Source organism: Prionailurus viverrinus, chromosome X, assembly GCF_022837055.1.
Source record: "Prionailurus viverrinus isolate Anna chromosome X, UM_Priviv_1.0, whole genome shotgun sequence".
In the NCBI taxonomy this organism is placed as follows: Eukaryota; Metazoa; Chordata; class Mammalia; order Carnivora; family Felidae; genus Prionailurus; species Prionailurus viverrinus.
This window is the reverse complement of record NC_062579.1, coordinates 33,219,788-33,242,491: the sequence shown is the minus strand read 5'-3', so window position 1 is coordinate 33,242,491 and position 22,704 is coordinate 33,219,788. Positions and strand designations below refer to the sequence as shown.

Below are 22,704 nucleotides of genomic sequence, written 5' to 3'. Positions count from 1 at the left end.
GTAGTTCTATAAAAATCTGTCTCCCCGGAGGCTATTTCAGTGTTGATACTTGTTCAAAAACATTCAGCCAAACAAATGTTCATTAAAAAGCTGGCCATCTAACCACTGGGCAGAACTGAAGGAGTATTTTGAGGCTGACTCTTAGGAACCTGCTCCAAATGAAAGGAAGGACATTCCTCCCCAGGCAGCATCTTGTTCCTCAGTAACACAGGCTGCACGTGTGCTGCGGACTTCCATGGTTACCCAAACGCAGAGGTCTGGTCTCCAGGATTCTCGTGATCCTTACTCAGTTACCATAGCCACGATACATGGTTTGAACAAACAACATTTCTGACCTCATCTGGTTCTCACATTTGAAAAGTAAGACATTTGGAGAACGAATTCATTGTAAAACATTAAAGTCAGTCAGAGGATTTAGAATTTTGAGTACTGTGATCAAGTGAACACAAGGAACCTTTTTTTTGCGACTAATAGTAAAATAGAGTGACTGCCTAGGAAATCATTTTGACAACTGTTGAAATTTCACTATAGAGTATATTTTAAATAATACTATTCTATCAATGATAAAGTTCCTGACTAGGAAATACATACTATGGTATTTAGGGGTGAAGGGCTGTGATGTTTACAACTAACTCAAACTATATACCTCAAATACAGTAAAATGTTAACAACTGGGAAACCTAGGTGAATAGCCAAAGTGTTCATTCTATTATTCTGGCAACTTTTCTGTAAGTTTGAGACTTTTCAAAATAAAAAGTTTTTAAAAATCATGCAGGCTCCAGATTAGTGACTTTCAAACTTTCTTAACAATAGCCCACAAGAGATAAAAACAACAGCCTACAATAAAATATAAATTGTACGCAGCAATCCAGACACAACATACATACATACACATATAATATGAATAAATGCATACAAATCAAGTTTTACAAAACAATACTTGTTACATGTGAGACTCTCTGTCTTTTCTGTTCTATTCTACCTTGGTTGGGTTTGTTTTTTTTTTTTTTTTTGAACGCTGGTTGTGACCCATTAAATTGAGTTGATTGACCACTAATGGTCACAGCCCGTTTGAACACTCCTACCCTCAGAGGTCTTTCTGCAACATTTCTAATGTTTACTATCACCTACAGACACAGAAGTACTATCACCATGAAGACCTGACAGCTTGGTGCACCCTGAATTATGTGAGCTTTGAAAACCGAGCTCTGTAAATATAGACAGAGGAATTCAGGACATTAAAACTGCGGATTTCCAGCAAGTTGACGAATGAAGTCATCATTACTTGTGCGTGGAGAACTGCTTGAGCAAGTATTTAGCAGACATACAGAATTTGCCCTGGCACTCAGGCCTGGGGGCTTAGAGTTGGCCAACTCCCACCCTGGGAAATCTGTCAGGCCCCCTTCCCAGCTATTGGCTGCCTCCTTTCCTCCTGGCCATTAGTCAGCCCCAAAGTGTGTCGCCCATAATGATTTCCGCACCTAATGGGATCATCCAAGCTGAAGACTCCCTGCCCTACTAACAGCATCTCTGTCCTCCGGACACTCTTCCCACAAAACCTAAGAAAAGAGGATTTTGTGGCCTTCCTGGAGATTCACAATGCATGTTTGCATATGAAAGACTCTAAAAAAAACTCCTGAGGTACAAAAACTTGTTTAACGTTTTTCTTTTTTTTAATCTTAGGATTTTACCCATTTATTTGTATACAGAAACCCGCTCCCCCTCTTTTTTCCCCTACCCTGCCCTAAAGTTGCTTTGTGGCTAAGGCCACCCCTGGGAATAATTGTGGAGTAAGTGAAACGGGTCTTTGTTTTCAATGCCTCTTAACACATTCCAGACCCCAGGAACCATGGCCACCTCTCTCGAGTCTAAGTCCCTCTCACATCCCCCTTCTCTCCTGTCCTGTCCATCTTTCTGGATCCTAGTGGCCCTTGCCCCTAGGGGAGGGGGAGGGCAATTGTGGTAGAAAACAAAGGGACTGGGCTTAATGGGCTGTCCTGCCAGGAAAACTAGCACAGTTCTTAGTATTTAGCCACTGGATTGACTCTAATTCAGGCACTGCAGTCTCTGTGTCCTGGAAGATGGGGGCAAGGGATGGGGGTAGAGCCCTGTAGCCCTAAGAGCTTCCAATTCCTAGTCTTCTCACTGGAGGGCCCATGTTCACTCTTGCTTCTCTTGTCCAATTGATGCCCAGGTGACATGAGCATAAATCCATTCTTCTCCCCACCTTCACCCCATCCCGGTGTGGCACTGCCCAGGGCTCTCCTCCTCCTAGGACCATCTCTGGAAGTAAACTGTCCCTTCCATCCTGGGCTGAAATTTTCACCACCTGCCCCATCCAGTTCCCCTCTTCCCCCACCACAAACACCTCAAGCCAGTTAACGCAACTTTCCTCCGCTGGTCAAGGCAATCTGGGCCACCCCAGTGAGGCAAGGTCAGTCCATGTGTAGGACAAACACCACGATGAGCAGGAGACCAGAGCCGAGGAGAAACCAGGTGCTGTGGCCCAAAACAACGACCCCACCGGAGAGAAGGCTGTCAGACAGAGAGGTGTTGAGCGTTCCCTCGGTGGTGTTGGCCACCTCCTCCACCGGGGCCCTTGGGGCCAGCAGCTTGGAGAGGAGGCTGCTGAACCTACTCACGGTGGTGGCCGCAGGCTCTGGGGATGGGCCTGGACTGGATGCGGTGAAGTTCAGCTCCTCGGGATCCACACAGAGGCCATCGGAAGTGCGCGCAAAGGCCACCTGGCTGAGGTCCAGGCCGGCCACGGAGCCTGGGGAGGCGCACGGCACGTCGGCCACGCGCCCGGAGCTCTCCATCCAGTCCCGCAGCCACTCCAGGCGGCAGTCACAGCGCCACGGGTTGCGGAAGAGAAAGAGGCGGCCCAGGAAGAAGCCAGGCTGGAAGGCAGCCCAGGCCAGCACGGTGAGGTGGTTGCCATTGAGGTGCAGAGCAAGGAGGCCCGAGAGGTTCTGGAAGGCGCCCTCCTCCACAAAGGCGATGCTGTTGCGATCCAGGTAGAGCAGCTCAAGCTCCGCCAGGTCGGCGAACCAGGCGCGCCCCACAAGGCCCAGCGCGTTGCCGCCCAGGTTGAGCGTGCGCAGGCGGCGCAGGCCTTGGAAGGCTTCGGCAGGCAGCTCGGCCAGCAGGTTGTCATTGAGCAGCAGATGCTCTAGGGCGCCGCAGTCGCGAAAGGCGCCTGCGTGCACGGCGCGGACGCGGTTGGCCTGCAGGCTGAGCGAGCGCAGGCGCCTCAGGCCCTGCAGCGAGCTAGAGGCCACCGCCTCGATGCGGCTGCGCTCCAGATGCGCATGCGTCAGGTTGGCCAGGCCGCGCAGCGCGCCGGGCACGCGGCGGAACAGGTTGTCGAAGGCGGCGAGCTCTCGCAGGGCGGGCAGCTCGGCCAGGAGGCGCTCAGGCACCGTGAAGAGGCGGCAGGAGGCCAGGTCCAGGCGGCGGAGGCGGCTGAGCGCGGCGAAGGTGCGCGCGTGCAGGTAGCGCAGCTCGCCGTTGTGCGCCAGACGCAGCTCGGCCAAGCGCGGCAGGCCCTTGAAGGCGCCGGGCGTGATGAAGGACAGGTTGTTGTGGCGCAGCGACAGGCGGCGAAGCGACGGCAGCGTGCCGAAGGCCCGCTCGCCCAGGAAGCGCAGGCCGTTCCGGTCCAGGTCGATGGAGGCTGCCTCGCACGGAAACTCGGCCGGCACCCGCAGGAGGCCGGCGCGGTCACAGCGCACGGAGCAGCCGCGCTCGGTGCTGCTGCAGGCGCAGGCGGCCGGGCAGGTGCGCGTGCACGCCTCCTCGGCCCAGGCACTGGGCAGGCCGAGGACTACCGCTGGCAGGTGGGGTGGGGGGGCGAGAAGACAGAAAAGGAACAGCCGTCAGCTCAGGGGTCACCCCAGGTAAGGTCCCACCTGTCCGTGTGGCTGGGTTCGGCCCTCCACCAAGTTCTCGTACCTCCTGCATAACCGTGCCCTTCGAAGGGCCTCCTCCCAGTTCTCAGACCTTAACACACGTTCCCCACCCACGCCGCCCTACCCTTTGCTTTCCAGTTGTCTTTATCAGCAAAACCCAGCTGGGATTCCGGCATCTGACCCCATTCTGAACCCTCTCCTGCCTGTAACATCACTGGGTGCTCTCCTGGAATTCAGCCTAGAGGGATCATTGCATGCAGAGGGGGGACCTGGAGGGCTTCACCAGGGCCTGTGCTCTAGCCCTGCACTGCCCAATACCGTAGTCACCAGCCACATGTGGCTACTGAAGATTTGAAATGTGCCTATCCTGAATTGAGATGTGCTGGAAGTGTGAAATACACACCAGGTCTCAAAGACTTAGTACCAAAAAAAGAATGATAAATTGTTTCATCAATAATTGTTGTATTGGTTACACGTTGAAAAGATATTTTAGATATATTTGGTTAACTGAAATATTAAAATTAATGTCATCCTTTTCTTTTTACAGTTTTTAATGGGGCTACTTAGAAAATTTAAGGGGCACCAAGTGGCCCAGTTAGTTAAGCGACGGCCTTCAGCTCAGGTCATGATCTCACGGTTTGTGAGTTTGAGCCCCACATGGGGCTCTCTGCTGTCAGCACACAACCTGCTTTGGATCCTCTATCCCCCGTCTCTCTGCCCCTGCCCCGCTCACTCACTCTCTTCTCTCTCTCAAAAATAAATAAATAAACTTTAAAGAGAAAAGAAAATTTAAATATATGTGGCTTGCATTATATTTTTATTGGTGCTGCTCTAGTCCCTCCCACCATAAGAATTCAATTCCTGAAACAAACCCCACTGAGTAAATTAAGCCTCATGAAGAAGAGAGAGTTAGGGAACAGGAGGTTGGGAAAGAAAGAGAAGCCTATCAATCTTTTTTTTTTTTTCTTTTTAACAGTCACTAAATTTAAGCCCTAAGGACAGCATCTAAATAAACTAACAATGACCTTCTTACATATCTCAGAAAATAATTGTGGACACTGTGAAGTTAACTTTTATTCACCATCCCTTGCCCTCTAAAGGCTTTTTTTTTTAATTTTTTTTTCAACGTTTATTTATTTTTGGGACAGAGAGAGACAGAGCATGAACGGGGGAGGGGCAGAGAGAGAGGGAGACACAGAATCGTAAACAGGCTCCAGGCTCTGAGCCATCAGCCCAGAGCCCGACGCGGGGCTCGAACTCACGGACCGGGAGATCGTGACCTGGCTGAAGTCGGACGCTTAACCGACTGCGCCATCCAGGCGCCCCTCTAAAGGCTTTTATACGTTATCACGGGAAAGAATGGTGCTTATAAAATTAATTCTGTTCTGAGCATTTGAATGGAGGATCAGATAAAGACTTCAAAAGCCGTCCAGTAGGCTTGCCACCTGCACCAAAACAGAATGGTAGCCAGGGGTCCCAAGCCCCATCTTGAGTTCTAATGGAAAAGGCAGCAGGGAAGATGAGCAAGTTTTATTTTCTGGCCAAGGGAGGCTCACAGGTGGAATGTGCTCGATCTGAAATTCCTGCAGAGGAACAAAGGTACCCAGATGTAAACCTGACCACTGATATTCATAATTTCTGTTCCTCCTCAGCAGTATTCCCAAATTGCTAACAGACACCCCTGACCTACCATTCAGTCCCTCCCACTGTGTACACATTACCCTGCCTTGCCAGTCCCAGCCCCTGTAGGAACCTGAAGGTGTAGCCACACAGGGAGTGCGCAGAACTCTTGCTGCTGCCTCTGTGGTTTTGTTCAACTTCCGGTGTCTTTTCGGCACATTTGTTGTGGACACGGCGTGTTTTTACAGCTGCTAGGAAGGGGTTCAGCTCTTTCAGACTTGGCTGGAGAACACTCAGCCCTTTGAGCAGCCCTTCTGTTGTAAACTGTAGCTAGTTCAACATTCTGAAGTTACAGAGGCTTGACTTAGCTTTTTCCTCTCCCTAAGAACTGTGAACTAGACACCAAGCTTCCAGCAAGGTTCTTGGACCCTGTGCTGAACTTGGCTGTAAACAGGGCAGCAGTTGGGCTAGAGAGACACCCTGTTAGAGAGACAGGGCCAAGAATATAACCTTAACTCCAGGCGTCAGCTGGACAGGGGTGGGACCTTTTTCTATCAACTCTTCCAACTGGGTCAAGAAGAAGGCATCAGATTTCCTTACAAATAGTCCTTCATTCTACTCTATTCTCCTTTCTAATTAAGAGAAGTGCACTCTCAATTGTATGACTCACGTTTCTACTCCACAATAGCTAACATTGTTCCGGGCACACGAAATGTTTGCAGAAATAAATGGAATTGATGCCTTCCTCTGTAATGATTCCTGCTGGAGGATATCATTTATTTATGAAACAAAACAAAACAAAACAAACTTCTTTGTCAAGGAATTCCTAGGATTATGACAGGGATTAGATTAAAAAATGGAGCTGACAATTTTTTAAAAACACACGCAAGAGGGGTGGGACTAAAGCTTTTTATGGTGTATCTTTTTTACCTCTTAAATATTGAACCATGTGATTGTATTCCCTGTTTCAGAAAATAGATTATAAAGTGTTTTTTTTGAAGTTTACATACTCAAGATGTCGTCACTATTACAGACCTATTTTCAACCTCTGGAACTTTGATAGACCATTAGGAATTACTAATTTACTGGATTATTTAGTGAAATTTAAGTCAAGTAAGTTCTCAGAACAGACAAGCAAAAGCCAGTATTGGTTTACTCAATATAAAGACTAAGTGTATGAGTTCTGCTTGCAATAATGGCAGGGTAGCTTGTATCAGACTAACATTCCTGCTGATCGCTAGTGTAAACTGTGGGAAAATATTTAAAGAAAAAATATTTAAAGGCACTGGAGAGCAACCTAAATAGGCAACCAGAGTAGATACAACCCTTAAGAGAAGTAAACTAGGTGGGGCGCCTGGGTGGCTCAGTTAGTTAAGCATCTGACTTTGGCTCAGGTTATGATCTCATGGTTCTCAGATAGAAGCCCCACATTGGGCTGTCTGCTGTCAACACAGAGCTGGCTTCAGATCATCTGTCCCCCCCCCACCTCTGCCCCTCACGTGCTCTCTGTCTCTCTGAAAAATAAACATAAAAAGAGAGAGAGAAGCAAACTAGGTAAAGACACAATTTATCTGAGTTTTCCTCTTATACCTGAAACTAATATAACATTGTATGTTAGCTATACTGGAATTAAAAAAAATAAATTTTAAAAATAAAAAAGAAAATGGCCTTTTCCTCTTAGGGAGGGCATTATGAGGTCCATGCTGCAGATAGGGAATAGAGCTCAAGCAGAAAGCAGGAGTCTTATCAGGCTGACAGGTTAGAAGTCAGAGTATATAGCTGCCACAGTGGCTGGAAATTGAGGAGGGAAAACATGGAAAAGAAGGAGCCACACAATTGGCAAACATACTCCCCTTAGATCCTTGTTTCAGTCCTCAAGTGCATATATGTGGGGTGACTCCAAGGAGCCGAGAACTCAAGGCCAAAAGAACTACATGAAGATTTCAGCAATTTCCCAGTAATGGGAGACAGATTAAGAGTTCAAGGTCCACCAAGTTAGACGGGCTTGTAAAATACCTCAGGCTTTCCAGTGAAACCCCAAAGGGCCACACCTTAGGAGTGAAGACCATTTCTCAGGACAAAGGGCAAAACTGAACTAGGTAGGCCTACCCTAACAAAGCCTAAATCTAAGCCTCCCCAGTATCAAGGTGATCTGCCAGTAAATTAACTGAATGCCACACAAAATTCAACACTCTTCGAAGGAAGATATGAGAATCTAGAATTTCTTATAACTACTATATCTTATATATAGTCAAATAATACTAGATATGTGAAGAAGTAGTAAAATGTGACATTTTTCAAAAGGGGGAAAAATAGTTAATTACAGGCAGACCCAGAGACTGCCCAGATGTTGGAATTACCAAACAAAAATTTAATATTAATATGTCAAGGAATTTATAGGAAAAGATGGATATAATGGGTGAAGACATGGGGAATTTGAATTTTAGAAGACATATGGAAACTCTAAAAACGAACCCAATGTGGGGTATCTGGGTGGCTCAGTTGGTTAAGCATCTGACTTTTGATTTTGGCTCCGGTCATCATCTCAACAGTTCATGAGATAGAGCCCTGTGTGGGGCTGTGTGGGGCTGTGTGGGGCTCTCTGCTCACAGCATGCAGCCTGCTTGGGATTCTTTCCCTCTTTCTTTGCCCCTCCTCTTTTCATGGTCTCTCTCTCTCCTTTCTCTCTCTCTCAAAATAAATAAACATTTAATAAAATTTTTAAAAATTAACCAAATGGAAATCTTAGTACTGAAATAATACTACAATATTTGAATTTCTTAAAAAATCATTGAATAAGAAAAATAGCAGATTAGAGATAGGAGAAGAAAACATTTCATGTACTTTAAGAGATGTCAATAGAAATTACCCAAAATGGGGGCACCTAAGTGGCTCAGTCGGTTAAGTGTCTGACTTCTGCTCAGGTCATGATCTCACAGTTCATGAGTTCAAGCCTCACATCAAGCTCTGTGCTGACAGCTCAGAGCCTGGAGCCTACTTCAGATTCTGTGTCTCCCTCTCTCTCTGCACCTCCCCGGCTCACACTCTGTCTCTCTCTCTCAAAAATAAAATAAAAACAATAAAAAAATTAAAAAAGAAATTACCCAAAATGAAGCACAGAGAGAAAAAAAAGATTGGAAAAAATATGGTGGGAGCTTCAATGACCCGTGGGATATCAAGCAATTAGACTAACATGCATGTATTGGGAGTCCCAGAGGAGAGAACACAGCAGGTAAATAATTGAAGACAATTTTCAAAATTCAATTAAAAACAAGAAGCCCAGCAAACCCCAAATAACATCACACACACACACACACACACACACACACACACACACTCCTATAGGGACATCATAGTCAGACTACTGAAAACCAAAGACAGAAAATTCGTTAAAGCATCCAAAGAATAAAGACATTATATAGAGTACACAACAATAAAAATGATGACTGACTTCTTATCGGAAACAACAGAGACCATAAGACAATAGAATTACATATTTTTACATTTTTTTTAATTAGGTAAACTCTATGCCTAATGTGGCACTCAAACTCATGACCCCAAGATCAAGAATTGCATGTTCTACCAACTGAGCCAGCTAGGTACCCCAAGAATTATATCTTTTAAAGTGCTGGAGGGGTGCCTGGGTGGCTCAGTTGGTTAAGTGTCTCTTTTTTTTTTTTTTTCAACGTTTATTTATTTTTGGGACAGAGAGAGACAGAGCATGAACGGGGGAGGGGCAGAGAGAGAGGGAGACACAGAATCGGAAACAGGCTCCAGGCTCCGAGCCATCAGCCCAGAGCCTGACGCGGGGCTCGAACTCACGGACCGCGAGATCGCGACCTGGCTGAAGTCGGACGCTCAACCGACTGCGCCACCCAGGCGCCCCAAGTGTCTGACTCTTGACTTCATCTCAGGTTATGATCTCACAGTTGGTGAGATTGAGCCCAATATTGGGCTCTGTGCTGACAGTATGGAGTCTCCTTGGGATTCTCTCTCCCTCTCCCTCCCTCCCTTCCTCCCTCTCTCTCTCTCTCTCTTCCCCCTCCTCAACTTGCATGTGTGCACGTGCTCACATAAAAATAAATAAATAAACTTTTTAAAAAATAATAATAATAAAATGCTGGGGGGCACCTGGGTGGCTCAGTGCATTAAGTGTTCAACTTCGGTTCAGGTCATGAGCTCACGGCTCATGAGTTCGAGCCCCATGTAGGGCTCTATGCTGACAGCTTGGAGCCTGGAGCCTGCTTTGGGTTCTGTATCACCCTCTCTCTCTGCCCCTCCCCTGCTCATTCATGCTCTCTCAAAAATAAACATTAAAAAAAATTTTTAATTAAAAAAAAAAGAAGAAAGTATTAACTTAGGCTATATTAAAATAAAAACAAATTCTACTCTTTGAAAGACATTGTTAAGAGAATGAAAATACAGACCACAGACTGGGAGAACACATCTGTATATTTTCTCTGTATGTATCTCATAAAGGACTTGTACCCAAAATATATAAAGAACTCTTAAAACTCAATAAGAAAACAGATAACCTCATTAATAATTGGCAAAATAGGTGAAGAAACACTTCACCAAAAAAAAGATATACAGAAGGCAAATAAACACAAGAAAATATGGTCAACATCATTCATTGTTAGGCAAATCCAAATTAGAATTGCATCCTATTAGAATGACTAAAATTAGAAAGACTGACATAACAAGTGTTAGAGAGCATATGGAATAACTGGGACCCTCTTACACTGCTGGTGGGAGTGTGAAATGGTACAACCACATTGGAAACAACGTGGCAGTTTCTTTAAAAGTTAAACATACACCTACCTTCTGATCCATCCATTCTAAGCCTAGGGAAATAAAAGCATATGTCCATACTAAAGACTTGGGGATGACCGATCACAACAGCTTTATTCATAACAACCCCAAACTGGAAACCACACAAACACCCACCAAGGTTGAACAGGTAAACAAATTATGATGTATCCACACAATGGAATACTACTGGGTAATAAAAAGAAATGGACATAAAAAGAAATGCAACATAGAGGAATCTCAAGTTAATTCTGCTGAGTGAAAGAAGCCAAACAAAAAAAGGTACATACTATATGATTCCACTTACATAAATATTATTCTATAGTAACAGAAAGACCAGTAGTTGCCTGGGGATGGGTCAGGAGGTAGGGAGGGGGCAGGAAGGAGAGGTTATACAGGGGCATGAATCTTGAGGGTAATGGATATGGTATTTATCTTGATTGTGCTAATGGTTTCACAAGAGTACACTTTAAATACGTTGTTTATTAGATGTCGCTTATATGTCAATAAAGCTGTTTTTAACATTTACTTATTTTTGAGAGAGAGAGTATGTGTGTGTGTGTGTGTGTGTGTGAGAGAGAGAGAGAGAGAGAGAGAGAGAGAAAGAGAAAGAGGGAGACACAGAATCCGAAGCAGGCTCCACGCTCTGAGCTGTCAGCACAGAGCCCAATGCGGGGCTCCAACCCATGAACCATGGGATCATGACCTGAGCTGAAGTCGGACACTCAACCAATAGAGTGGGGGCCACTCAGTCGCCCCCAATAAAGCTGTTTTTAAAAAAAGAGATTAAGTGCTACAGTTTGTGTATGTGTGTGTGTATATATATATGTATACACACATATACACATTATATATGACTTATATACAGAATATAAAAATAACTACAAATGAATAATGAAAAGACAACTAGATAAAAATGGGTAAAAGACTTGAACACTTTACAAAAGAATATATTAAGTAGCCACCAAGCACATGAAAAGGTGCTCAATATCATTAGCCATTAGGGAAGCGCCAATTAAAACCACAATGAGATTCTCTAGACGCCCACTAGAATGGCTAAAAAGACTGACAACCTTTGCCAAATGGTGGCAAACATGTAGAACAATGGGATTCTCCTACATTGTTGGTGGGAGTGGAAAAGAGTTCAATAACTTTGGAAAATTTTGGCAGTGTCTATTACCGTTAAACATATGCCCACCCATGACTCTGCAATTCCATTCCTAGGTATTCACCCAAGAGAAATAAAAGAAAGGTCCACATAAAGATTAGACAAGAATGTTCATGGTGGCTTATTCATAATAGATAAAAATTGGAAATTACCCAACAGTAGAAAAATAAATTACAATATATTCATACAGCAGAACACTACTCAGCAATAAAAAGGAACAAACTATTGATACAAATAAAAACATCATGTCGAGCCAAAGAAACTTGACACAAAAGAGTACATACTTTAGGGGGCGCCTGGGTGGCTCAGTAGGTTAAGCATCCAACTCTTGATTTTGGCTCAGGTCATGATCTCATGGTTCGTGAGACTGAGCCTTGTGTCGGGCTCTGTACTGACAGGGCAGAGCCTGCTTGGGATTCTGTATCTCCCTCTCTCTCTGCCCCTCCCCTGCTTATGCTCTAATTCTCTCTCTCTCTCTCTCAAAATAAATAAATAAATAAACACTTTTTAAAAAGAGAACATACTATAGGATTTTACTTCTCTGCAGTCCTAGAACAGCTCATGGCAGTGGCCCTGGAAGCTCAACAGAACAAGTTATCTGGATGATATGAGCATGTATAAAGCAATTCAAATTAATCAAATTTTATGGGTCTCTTTTGGCCTTATAACACCTAACTTTTTAATTAGTGTTTGCTCAAAACTAAGCCTGCTACATTTTTTTTGTTTTAATATGACAACCTGCAAGGTATTATTCCCTTTTTCTCCCAAAGGAGGAAACTGAGTTTCAGGGTGGTTAAATAACACCACGCTTTGGTTTTTGTCTTTCCGCTATGCAGTGCGATCCCCCACCCCACACACCTAGCCTCTCTGAGCTTCCGTCTCTTTAACTGTAAACTGAAGGGCCGGCACTTCCTGACCTTTGGGGGCCCCTTCTGGCTGGCATTTTCCGTGACTGGACAGCAGCTGTTGCCAACCACCACCTCTTAGAAAAAAATACCCCAGTCAGAGCCCCATGTGTCTCTGCCGCTTCCTCCCAGACACAGCTGTTTGGACTGCAGATAAACATTTGACCTAAGCAGAGCCAATCAGATGCATTCAACAATCCCCACCACCACCCCCACCACCTTCAACGAACATGGAACACGCAGTGAGATCATGTGAGCACCAACCTGTATAGCACTGGGGCTAGGGTTTATACCAAAGCCACGTGCAGGTCAAAGTTCTAAGGGAGCAGTAGTTGAGGGCAAGGGGAGGAAGCTGGTGGGCCGACAGAGGATGAAACCCAAGGTGAGAATCACAGAAATGGAGAGCAGGAAGAGTAGGAAGTTGCTAGCCAGCTCTCTAGTCCCGTTAAGACCCTGCTATAGCTGTTTCTATGAGATTTCCCTGTGTCCATTTCAGAAACCCATTCAAACCACCTACGTGGACAAGTGGATTTCTGTTCCCTGCGACCAAACCACCTCTGCTAGTAGTGATACCGTTTCTAGCTACCTGCCACCTTTTAAATACTCTTTCTACACTTAGGGAATTTCCTACCTTGTAAGTCCTGCCTCCTGAAGATAGAAGCCGGAGATTCTCTTTCCTTACTTCCCTTGCAGTTAGGGCCCAGGCATGTGACCTAGTTTCGTCGATCAGACACACACAGGGACACTTGGATTCAGAAGTAAATGCCAGGCAGAAACCATTTTCTGGCCAGGATGATGGCAGAGGCGTCTGGCTTGCAGGCTCCCATGGTGGAATTTCTGGCACCCAGCGCCCAGCATGATGCCCATGAGCCGCTGCATGTGCCAACCAGTGGTGGTTGCTTCAGGGTCTTTGCTAGAGCTGCCCCACTCCCTTGTTGAGGAATGCTCTGGGCAGTGGGCCTCCAACCAGGAAGACTGGGAATACTATCACTGAATAAACCCTTTCTTGGCTCCAGTGATACCTTAGGCAGGTTCTGTGCTTTGCACTAAGATTCCTAAACAACATCCTAAGTAAAACAGGTCCCCTAATCTCTCTAGTACCATCTCCTCCTTTCCCCAAAGAACATCATGAATTCTTAACCTTAAAAGAGAAAATCCAGGGGCGCCTGGGTGGCTCAGTCGGTTAAGCATCCGACTTCGGCTCAGGTCATGATCTCGCAGTCTGTGAGTTTGAGTCCCACGTCGGGCTCTGTGCTGACAGCTCAGAGCCTGGAGCCTGCTTCAGATTCTGTGTCTCCTCTCTGTGCCCCTCCCATGCTCATGCTCTCTCTCTCTGTCTCTTAATAATAAATGTTTTTAAAAAAGAGAAAACCCAAAACAAAAGACAGAAAACCGTTCAGGGAGCCTGGGTGGCTGTCAGTTAAGCATCCGACTCTTAATCGAGTCCTACATCAGGTTCTGCGCTGTCAGCGCAGAGCCTGCTTGGGATCCTCTCTCTCTCTCTCTCTCTCTCTCTCTCTCTCTCTTAAAATAAATAAATGAATGTGTTTTTTTTTTTTTTAAGAGAAAGCTACTCAAATTCAGGACCAGGCAGTGAGCCTCAAGAGCCAAAAGGAAGCTCCTTGCTATTCATTGCCATGATATGTAGAAAACATAATGAAAATTTGTTTAGGCCATTCCTGATTTTTCCACATGCAAATGAAAAGAGGCCTCTCCTGGAATCAGCAGTGATTATTCCAAAGACAAATCTCCTCGCTGTCTAGAGCTGAGTTCCATGGGGATACCTTGGTCAGAAAAACATGTGCCAAATTAAAATAAAGATCACAGTTTGTGAGAAGAGAAGGTCAAAACTCATTGGCAGTTGCTCAGCAATTTTTCTTCTCATGCCAGTGTTTCTGGGAAGGATCCATGTGGAAATCTGAAAAGGTTTCGCTGCCTTCATTCCCAGTCTGAGGTTGGGAGAGGAAGATGAGAAATTCGGTGAAACTGCCCTGAGCTCAGGACTGGGCTCTGCCCAGCCAGCCTCCATCACAGCCCTGGGATACACATGTGGGGCTTTCCATTCAGTCTGGAAACACTCATCCTGAGGGCACAGCCTCTCTAGTTCTCTCATAAATTTTGATGACACTGCCTTTCATCCCTGGTCTCTCGTACTGCTTTTTTGGAGTGTCCTGTTTTGCTTTAACCTCAGACAAGCTTTCTGCATCTCAGCTTCCTCATCTGAAACGGGCAGACCATTATGAGGAACAGATGGGCCAATTAGCTTGCTCCCATGTTTTCACAGCTGTTTCAAACATTTCAACTCATCTGTTCCTCATAATGGTCTGCCCGTTTCAGATGAGGAAGCCGAGATACAGAAATAGTGAAGTTATTACAAGTAGACTTCAAGAAGAGTCTAGAATGGTTCTCCACCTGGGCTGCGCATCAGAATCACCCAATGAGCTTTCAACTAACTCGCAATACTCAGGCTGTACACTATACCAATTAAATCCAAATCTTCAGCGGGTGGAAACAATCATTGGTGCTGCTAAAGCTCCACGGATGATTCCAATATACAGCCCAAGTCAAACAACCAGGGGTCTGCGTGGACCGACTTTACAAAAATGGGATTTATCTGCGTGGTATATAAGATGTTGCAAGGTGTAACCTAGAATGACCGTATGCCCCAGCAATTCCACTCCTGGGTATATACCCAAAGGAATTGAAAGTAGGCGTTCTAACAAATACTTGCACACAAATGTTCATTGCAGCATTATTCACAATAGCCCAAAGCTGGAAACAAACGTCCATCGACAGATGAATGGATAAACAAAATGCGGTCTATCCACACAGTGAAATATTATTTTGCCATTAAAAGGAATGAGGTAGTGATACACACTACCTTGAAAACATTATGCTAGGTGAAAGCGGCCAGATGCACAGACCACACATTGTATGATTCCATTTACGTGAAATACTCAGCATAGGCAAATCCACTGAGACAGAAAGTAGATTAGTGGTTGCCAGGGGCTGGGAGGCGGGGGGTGGGTTCTACCACTTGTAGAGTGGGAGTGGCTGCTTAATAGGTATAGGGTTTCCTTTCACAGTGATGAAAACGTCTTGGAAGTAGATAGAGGAGATGGTCACACAACACTGTGAATGTGTTAAATGCTGCTGAACTGTACACTTTAAAATGGTTCATTGTTAATTTTATGTTCCGTGAATTTTAGTTCAATAACGGAAATGGAGCGCCTGGGTGGCTCAGTCAGTTGAGCGTCCGACTTCAGCTCAGGTCATGATCTCATGGTTTATGAGATTGAGCCTCGCATCAGGCTCGCTGCTGTCAGCCCACAGCCTGCTCTGGATCCTCTGTCTCCCTCTCTCTCTCTGCCCCTACCCTGCTCCTTCTCTTTATTTCTCTCGCTCTCGCTCTCTCATAACTAAATAAAAACAGGTTTTTTTTTAAGTTACAAAGTGTCCCTGAAACTGGGCAAATACCAGAAGGGGGTCCCTGCTTTTGTGTCATGGTCTGACGTGCTGGCCAGCCCCCAAGCTGCAGGGAGCCAGTGATGGCTGGGCTCGGATGGCCCACAGAATGATGTCTTAATGCAGGCCAGCTGAGGAATTTCTCCTTCATAGGTCCTCGGCTTTTCGGATATGCGCTTTTCCCCCTCGAGGTTTGCTAGGAGAACAGTTACTCATGGAGTTTCCAACCACAGGCTGAGTTGGAAGCGTTTCTTCATTCCCATTGTTTTCAAAGAACTTGTGCCTCATGAAACCAAAATAGCAAGGGAAAATATGGTCAATTTTCTGCTTTCAGCAAAATCTAGTCAGCCACTTTGGCTCCAGAAGTCATTTTCATCCTACTCCCGGCCAATGCTCCTCAGGCCAGGACCCAGTGCTGGATTTTCTAATTTTTGAATGTTTATTTATTCTTGAGACAGACAGAGAAAGAGAGACAGAGTGCAAGTTGGGGAGGGGCAGAGAGAGAGCAACACGCAGAATCAGAAGCAGGCTCCAGGCTCTGAGCTGTCAGCACAGAGCCTGACGCGGGACTCGAACTCACAAACCGCAAGATCATGACCCGAGCTGAAGTCAGACGCTTAACCGACTGAGCCACCCAGGCACCCCCAGTTCTGGAGTTTCAAAACAAAAGGGGTGGGGGGAACCAGAAAGGCAAGTGGGGGAGACCATCACGTGGCCTCTGATCTCACAGTAACCCCAGAACTTCCTTCTCATACTGCAAAGGTACCCTTTGTGGCAGTAAAGGAAGGATCGTGGATTCACCCTGCACTTTGCTAACTAATGAAAGTCCTGGGAGATGGAGAAACCAGTTTGTCTCAGGAAAGGTGGTCTGCTGACAGCCTCACAGGCCCTGTGGATCCTAGGGTAGAGAGCTGTCCCATCTGAGTTCTAGAACACAAGGCCCCCACAGAGGCCTCCGTGCATAAATATTGATGATCGCCCCAATATTGATAACTGAAAACAAATGCTCAACAACAGGGGAATGAGGGGTACCTGGGTGGCCCAGTCGGTTAAGGGTCTGGCTCTTGGTTTCAGCTCAAGTCATGATCTCACGAGTTGGGTGTTCAAGCCCTGCACCGGACTCTGCGCTGTTAGCAAGGAGCCTGCTTGGGATTCTTTGTCTCCCCCTCTCTCTGACCACCCACCCCCCGCTTGTGCTCTCTCTCTCTCTCTGTCTCTCAAAATAAATAAGTAAACATTTAAAAACAAAACAAAACAATAGGAGAATGAATAGTGAACAAACCAGTATCCCCATCCAGAGACCACTACTCTCCACTCAGAACCTCACACGCATACTGCCCTACACCCTACAGCACCCGAGTCTCATTAGTGAAGGATTTGTTCTCTTTGGGGTGCAGGTGTCCTCCCCCTACAGACTTCTTTTTTCTTTTAAGCCAACTTGATTGAGGTATAATTTACTTACAATAAAATCTACCCATTTTAAGTGTGTAACAAATATATCCACCCATGTAACCACCACCCTGATCATGATTTAGAACATGCCTACAACCCAGAAAGTTTCCTTGGGTCCTTCTGGCAGCGGTCCTCTCCCCATCCGCAGCTCCAGACAACCACCGATATGCTTTCTGAATGATAGATTAGTTTTGCCTATTCTAGAATTTCATATAAATGGAATCAGGGGCACCTGGGTGGCTCAGTTAGTTGCACATCCTACTCTCTACTTCGGCTCAGTCACCCCAGGTAAAGTCCTACCTGTCCACGAGTGACTAAAGCTGATGGAAGGGTTTGTGGGCCAGTCTTGTTGTGGACTTGTGTTTTCATTCAGCATTTGCCTGGGAGTGGAATTGCTGGGTCATATGGTAGGTGTATGCCTCAGTTGCCCCACATCCTCACCAACACTTGCTATTGTCTTCTTAACTCTAGCCATCGTCCTGGGTGTGAGGTGGTATCTCATTGTGATTTTGATTTGCATCTCCCTAATGACTAATGATGCTAAGCATCTTTTCATGTGCTTATTAGTTATTTGTATATCTTCTCTGATGAAATAGCTATTCAAAATGGGTGTCCCATTTTTTTCAAAATGGGTTGTCTCAGGGGCACCTGGCTGGCTCAGTTGGTGGAGTATGTGACTTGATCATGGGGTCGTGAATTCAAGCCCCACGTTGGGCATAGAGATTACTTAATGAAAAGAAAAAAATTTTTAATGAGTTGTCTTATTATTGAGTTTGAAGAGTTTTTGAAATACATACAGATTTTTTAGGGGCAAGACCTCTATCAGGTATTGTAATGGTTCTAATCTGGGAGGCTTCACCCATTGAACAAACAAATCCTTATTAAGCACCTACTGCATCGTAGACTCTAGAGACAGCAGAGTAAATAAAACAGAAACCCTGGCCCTTGTTAAAGGACCGTGGCTTAGAGCACGCCATTGGTGAAGAATCCCGTAAAGTGAGTTAAGGAATCGGGATATTAAGCTGTGGACAGCAGGAAGACCCTGAAGGGTGTCACATGGGGGAGGGGAGAGGCCCTTCCAGGCAACCCTCCTGTCCAGAGAATTTCTGTTTGGGTTTTGTCCCAGATTTACCCTGCTGTGAGCCCCTTCTGATTCTACCACGACCTTGTTTTGTCAGGCTCATTTAATCATTTTTTTTTTCTAGCTGAGGAGGTAGAACCCTATCCCTGCCTGCATCTCGGGAACACGTCGTTCATAATCCTGTGACTTGTAGTCAGAGTAATATTGTCTGTGCTGCTGAGTGTGTTTTAAATTAAAGCGCCAGGGGATGTGGAGAGGGTCATTAATTTTAAGTGCATCTATTGTTAGCAAATGATGTCACCGCTAAGCTCTCCAACTTGTCACAAGAAGTCGGGATGTATTTCGGGTTTCTGCGGCAGCAGGAACAGTTCCTGTTTTGCAGTGCACAGGCTATGAATACGGTCTGCATTCTGTCAGGAACAGGAGAGCTTTCGGTACACATTTAAAATCATATTGGCTCTTAGAAGCAAACATTCTGTCCCAATGAGTCAATCAAACTTCATATCCTTTCTAGGTAGGAGAAATGGCAAGGAGCTGGCTGTTCGTATTTATATAAATGTCAACCTCTGTCCTTTGGAGGCTCCTCGAGGTAGAGAGTCATGTCCTATTTATCATAGTGTTCCCTGCACCTTGTTCCAATTTGTTTTCTCATTTATTTATTGGATCTCTCACAAAGGAATAGAAGTTTCTCAAGGACAAAAGCTATGCAGTTATAGCCTTCATAATATCCCTTGAGTGTATTGAAGATACAGACAATATGTACCTGTTGATTCCATTGAATAGAGCAAGGTCTACTTTTTGAAACAGTGAACTAAAGGGTAAGAAAATTCTATTGCTACCATTTTAGAATTATCTGGTAAATTTTCTCTGCCAGCGCTGCACACAGAAGTCTATTACATAGGTAGTTGTGACCTCAAATAATTACATTCACCCGAGGGTCAGAAAAAAACAGATTGTTTGTATAGGATTCTTTACTGCAGAATTTATCAAGGGATTTTTTCCTTGGGCAATCTCAGATTTGAGCAGTTGGGGCTACAGAGGTGGGGAAAAAATCTTTGTGATGAGTCTCCTGGTTATATTAAAACCCACATAACAATAGGAGTAAAAAACTTGGGCAAAATGTTTCATCACCCATAATCCCACAATTCCAACATACTCTCATTTTTTCTTTTTTTAAATTTTTTATGTTTAATTCATTTTTGAGAGAGAGAGTGTGTGTGATCAGGGGAGGGGCAGAAAGAAAGGGAGACACAGAATCCCAAGCAGACTCCACACTGTCAGTACAGAACTTGATGCGGGACTTGAACTCACGAACCGTGAGATCATGACCTGAGCTGAGTCGGATACTTAACCAACTGAGCCACCCAGGCACCCCTATTTTCATTTGTCCTTCTTCCTTTAGGAAGATGGTTTAAGAGATTTTTTCTTAACTAAATGAGCTTAAAATAATATGATTAGAAAACCACTGCACTTTTTGGTGATTACACCAATGAATTCATATCTGAAATTGAAAATCACCAAAAGGCTATTTTATATATACGGCTCAGGAATTTTGTGGGGAGTTTTTAATGTTTATCTCTCTTGAGAGAGAGAGAGCGTGAGTGGGAGAGGGGCAAAGAGAGAAAGGGAGAGAGAGAGAGAGAGACAGAGAATTCCAAGCAGACTCCACACTGTCAGCACAGAACCTGATGCAGGGCTCTATCCCACAAACCGTGAGATCATGACCTGAGCCAAAATCAAGAGTCTGACACTCAACCTACTGAGCCCCCCAGGTGCCCCAGGAATCTTTATATTTAAACAAACAAAACCCACCGCCTGCTCTGTTTTATCTCATTTTCCAATCCCTCCCCCATGATCACAGTTCAGTGACACCTAATCAGAACTGGTGTCCATGTACATCTTCCCTGGAAGCCACTTGAAGACCAAGCTCCTTGGGCAGAAGCCCTGTGGTCTCCATGCATCTTCTAGAATCTTCTATGGGCTCGCCAACCCCTGCACCCACTGGCATCTGTCTGCTGGGGGTCAAGAAGGAGCAGGCCTTGGAACTCACCATGCAGCAGCAGCACCAGCATCCCGTGGCCTTTCACGCACCTGGTGGCTTAGAGCCACCCAGCTGTGGAAGCCCTACCTGAGGGGAGACAGCACAGGTCACCGAGTGCCCATGAGGGTTCCCTTGAGAACCAGGACACACAGACCCCTCCCCACACCTCCACCCTTCCTCCTGAATGCCCTGCCTTTGCCCTCTTCTTCCTCACACTCATGTCTCCCCATTCACCTTGGTGTCGAGTTAAGAGAAACCAGTAACAACAGCCAATCAGAAGCTCCCCCCGCCCTGACAGCTTGGATCTGTTCGGAAACCCTTGGTCAGACTAAAACCCTGACAGCAACACAGATGGACTCACTGACAACCCAGCAAACAAATGGCCAGAGCGGAAACCTCTGCAAAGAAACATTTGTGAATAGTCCCCAAATGTTGCTTACTGTCCTGGGGGTCTGCCTGGTCCTGCTCCTCCTCAGAGGTGCCCTTCGGCTCCCCCAGCCCATCCATCTCCGGAGTCCCGCAGCCACAGTGCTAAAAATGGTCCAACAGAGTAAAGGGGGGTGGGGTGGTGAGCAGGAGTCGAGGAGGAATACTTGCTTGTGCAGGTTTGAGCGCTTATTTTTCTGTCTCCAGATTTAATGGCAGGAAAATCCTGTATCAGAGGAGGATCAACAGAGATGAAAGAATGTGTCTGCCTTTCGAATCACCAAAGCCAGTGACAGATTTTGCTGACACACCAATCGGCTTTATCCCCAGGCCTTGGCCTCTCCATCTGCCTGTCCCCTTTCTCTCCTTAAACCCTCCACAGACCCCACCTCCCACCCTGACCCCAGCCCCAGCCCCCAAGCGACATGCAGCCAGAAATTGGCTCCCTGCCACCCAAATAGCATTATCAGCATTTTCAACAAGGACGTGTTATATAACTTAGAGAGGTGGGGAAGGGACAGGACAGCTTAAAATAATGATGTTTTTCCCAAAATGCAGGCTGCTCACTTCCTTCCTTTGGAGTGGCTGATGGCAGATGACCCAAAAACAGACTGTGGAGAGAGGGTCTTTCACTACAGTAAGGCTAGAATCCTGGCTTTGGGGTTGAGGCTGTGATAGCCACCAACTCAGACAGCATGTCTGTAGGTCATTTCCAGAACCTGGCTGAGGTTTCTCAAACCCAGCAGGACTCAGGACTCACTACTCAGGAGTGTCTCCCAGTACTAGAGAGACCACCAGGAACAGTAGCCTCAGGGAGCTGGTGGAATGTGGAATCTCAGCATTCTCACCCCCACCACCAGAGTCCTATGCTCGAAAGTAAAGCTCGGGGGGCACCTGGGTGGCTCAGTCGGTTAAGCGTCCGACTTTGGCTCAGGTCATGATCTCACAGTTTGTGAGTTCGAGCCCCACATCGGGCTCTGTGCCAATAGCTCAGAGCCTGGAGCCTGCTTCGGATTCTGTGTCTCCTCCTCTCTCTGCCCCTCCCCCACTTTGTCTCTCTCTATCAAAAATAAATAAATGTAAAAAAAAATTTTTTTTAAAAAAAGGAAAGAAAGTAAAGCTCGGGGTGTGAATCTAGGCATCTGAGGCTGCTGTGCTTGGGAAATTTTTTTCTTCCACCTGGGCCTTGTAAAACCAAAACATGGCTGAACTTGTCATAACCTCTACTGAAAAGGAAACCATACTGGGGATAGGGTAGAAATGTGGGTGGATGAAGCCCTCCAAAGGAAGCCTCTGCCCAGGCTGGCCCACTCTGCACAGACGGGATTGGTGGGCAGCACTCCCTTGGTGACCACTGGTGTTCAAGGTGTCCTTCCAGCCTTCCTTCCGGACCTTGGCCCAATGAAGCCTCTTCCCCCAGCAGCAGGCCAGAGGCTGAAACGTGGCTGTGAGAACAGCCTGTCTACACCTCCGGTCCTTGCCCATGGCTTATTGGATCCACCTTGCCTTCGGTCTTCTCCAGGCTAGTGGGCTTGTTGCCCTGGGCCAAGGACCTCCCTGAGGAAGACCTTCTCTGCCTATGAAATCAGACATTTCTCACAAGTGGAAAGGAAGGAACAGAGACTCATCAGGGGAGGAAGGAAGGGACCCAACCATGGGGCCAGCTAATACCACTGACTCCAACTGGGGGACAAGCAGCTTTGTCATCATCAAAACCTTGTTCCCAAGAGGTTAAAAGCAAGAGGGGGAAGGGCGCCTGGGTGGCTCATTCAGTTGAGCATCATGATCTCAAGGTTTGTGGGTTCAAGCCCTGCCGTCTGCTGTCA

At 46.0% G+C, this 22,704-nt stretch overlaps 1 protein-coding gene across 1 annotated transcript; it reads right to left on the bottom strand.

Moving 5' to 3' along the window:
• Nucleotides 1-819: 819 nt before the first annotated feature.
• On the bottom strand, nt 820-20,959 carry NYX (nyctalopin). Its single transcript, XM_047843246.1, has 2 exons — nt 20,893-20,959; nt 820-3,832 (listed from the first exon to the last, which is right to left on the bottom strand). Exons 1-2 carry the CDS (start codon nt 20,957-20,959, stop codon nt 2,436-2,438), a joined length of 1,464 nt encoding a protein of 487 aa, XP_047699202.1. The 3' UTR covers nt 820-2,435.
• Nucleotides 20,960-22,704: the final 1,745 nt, after the last annotated feature.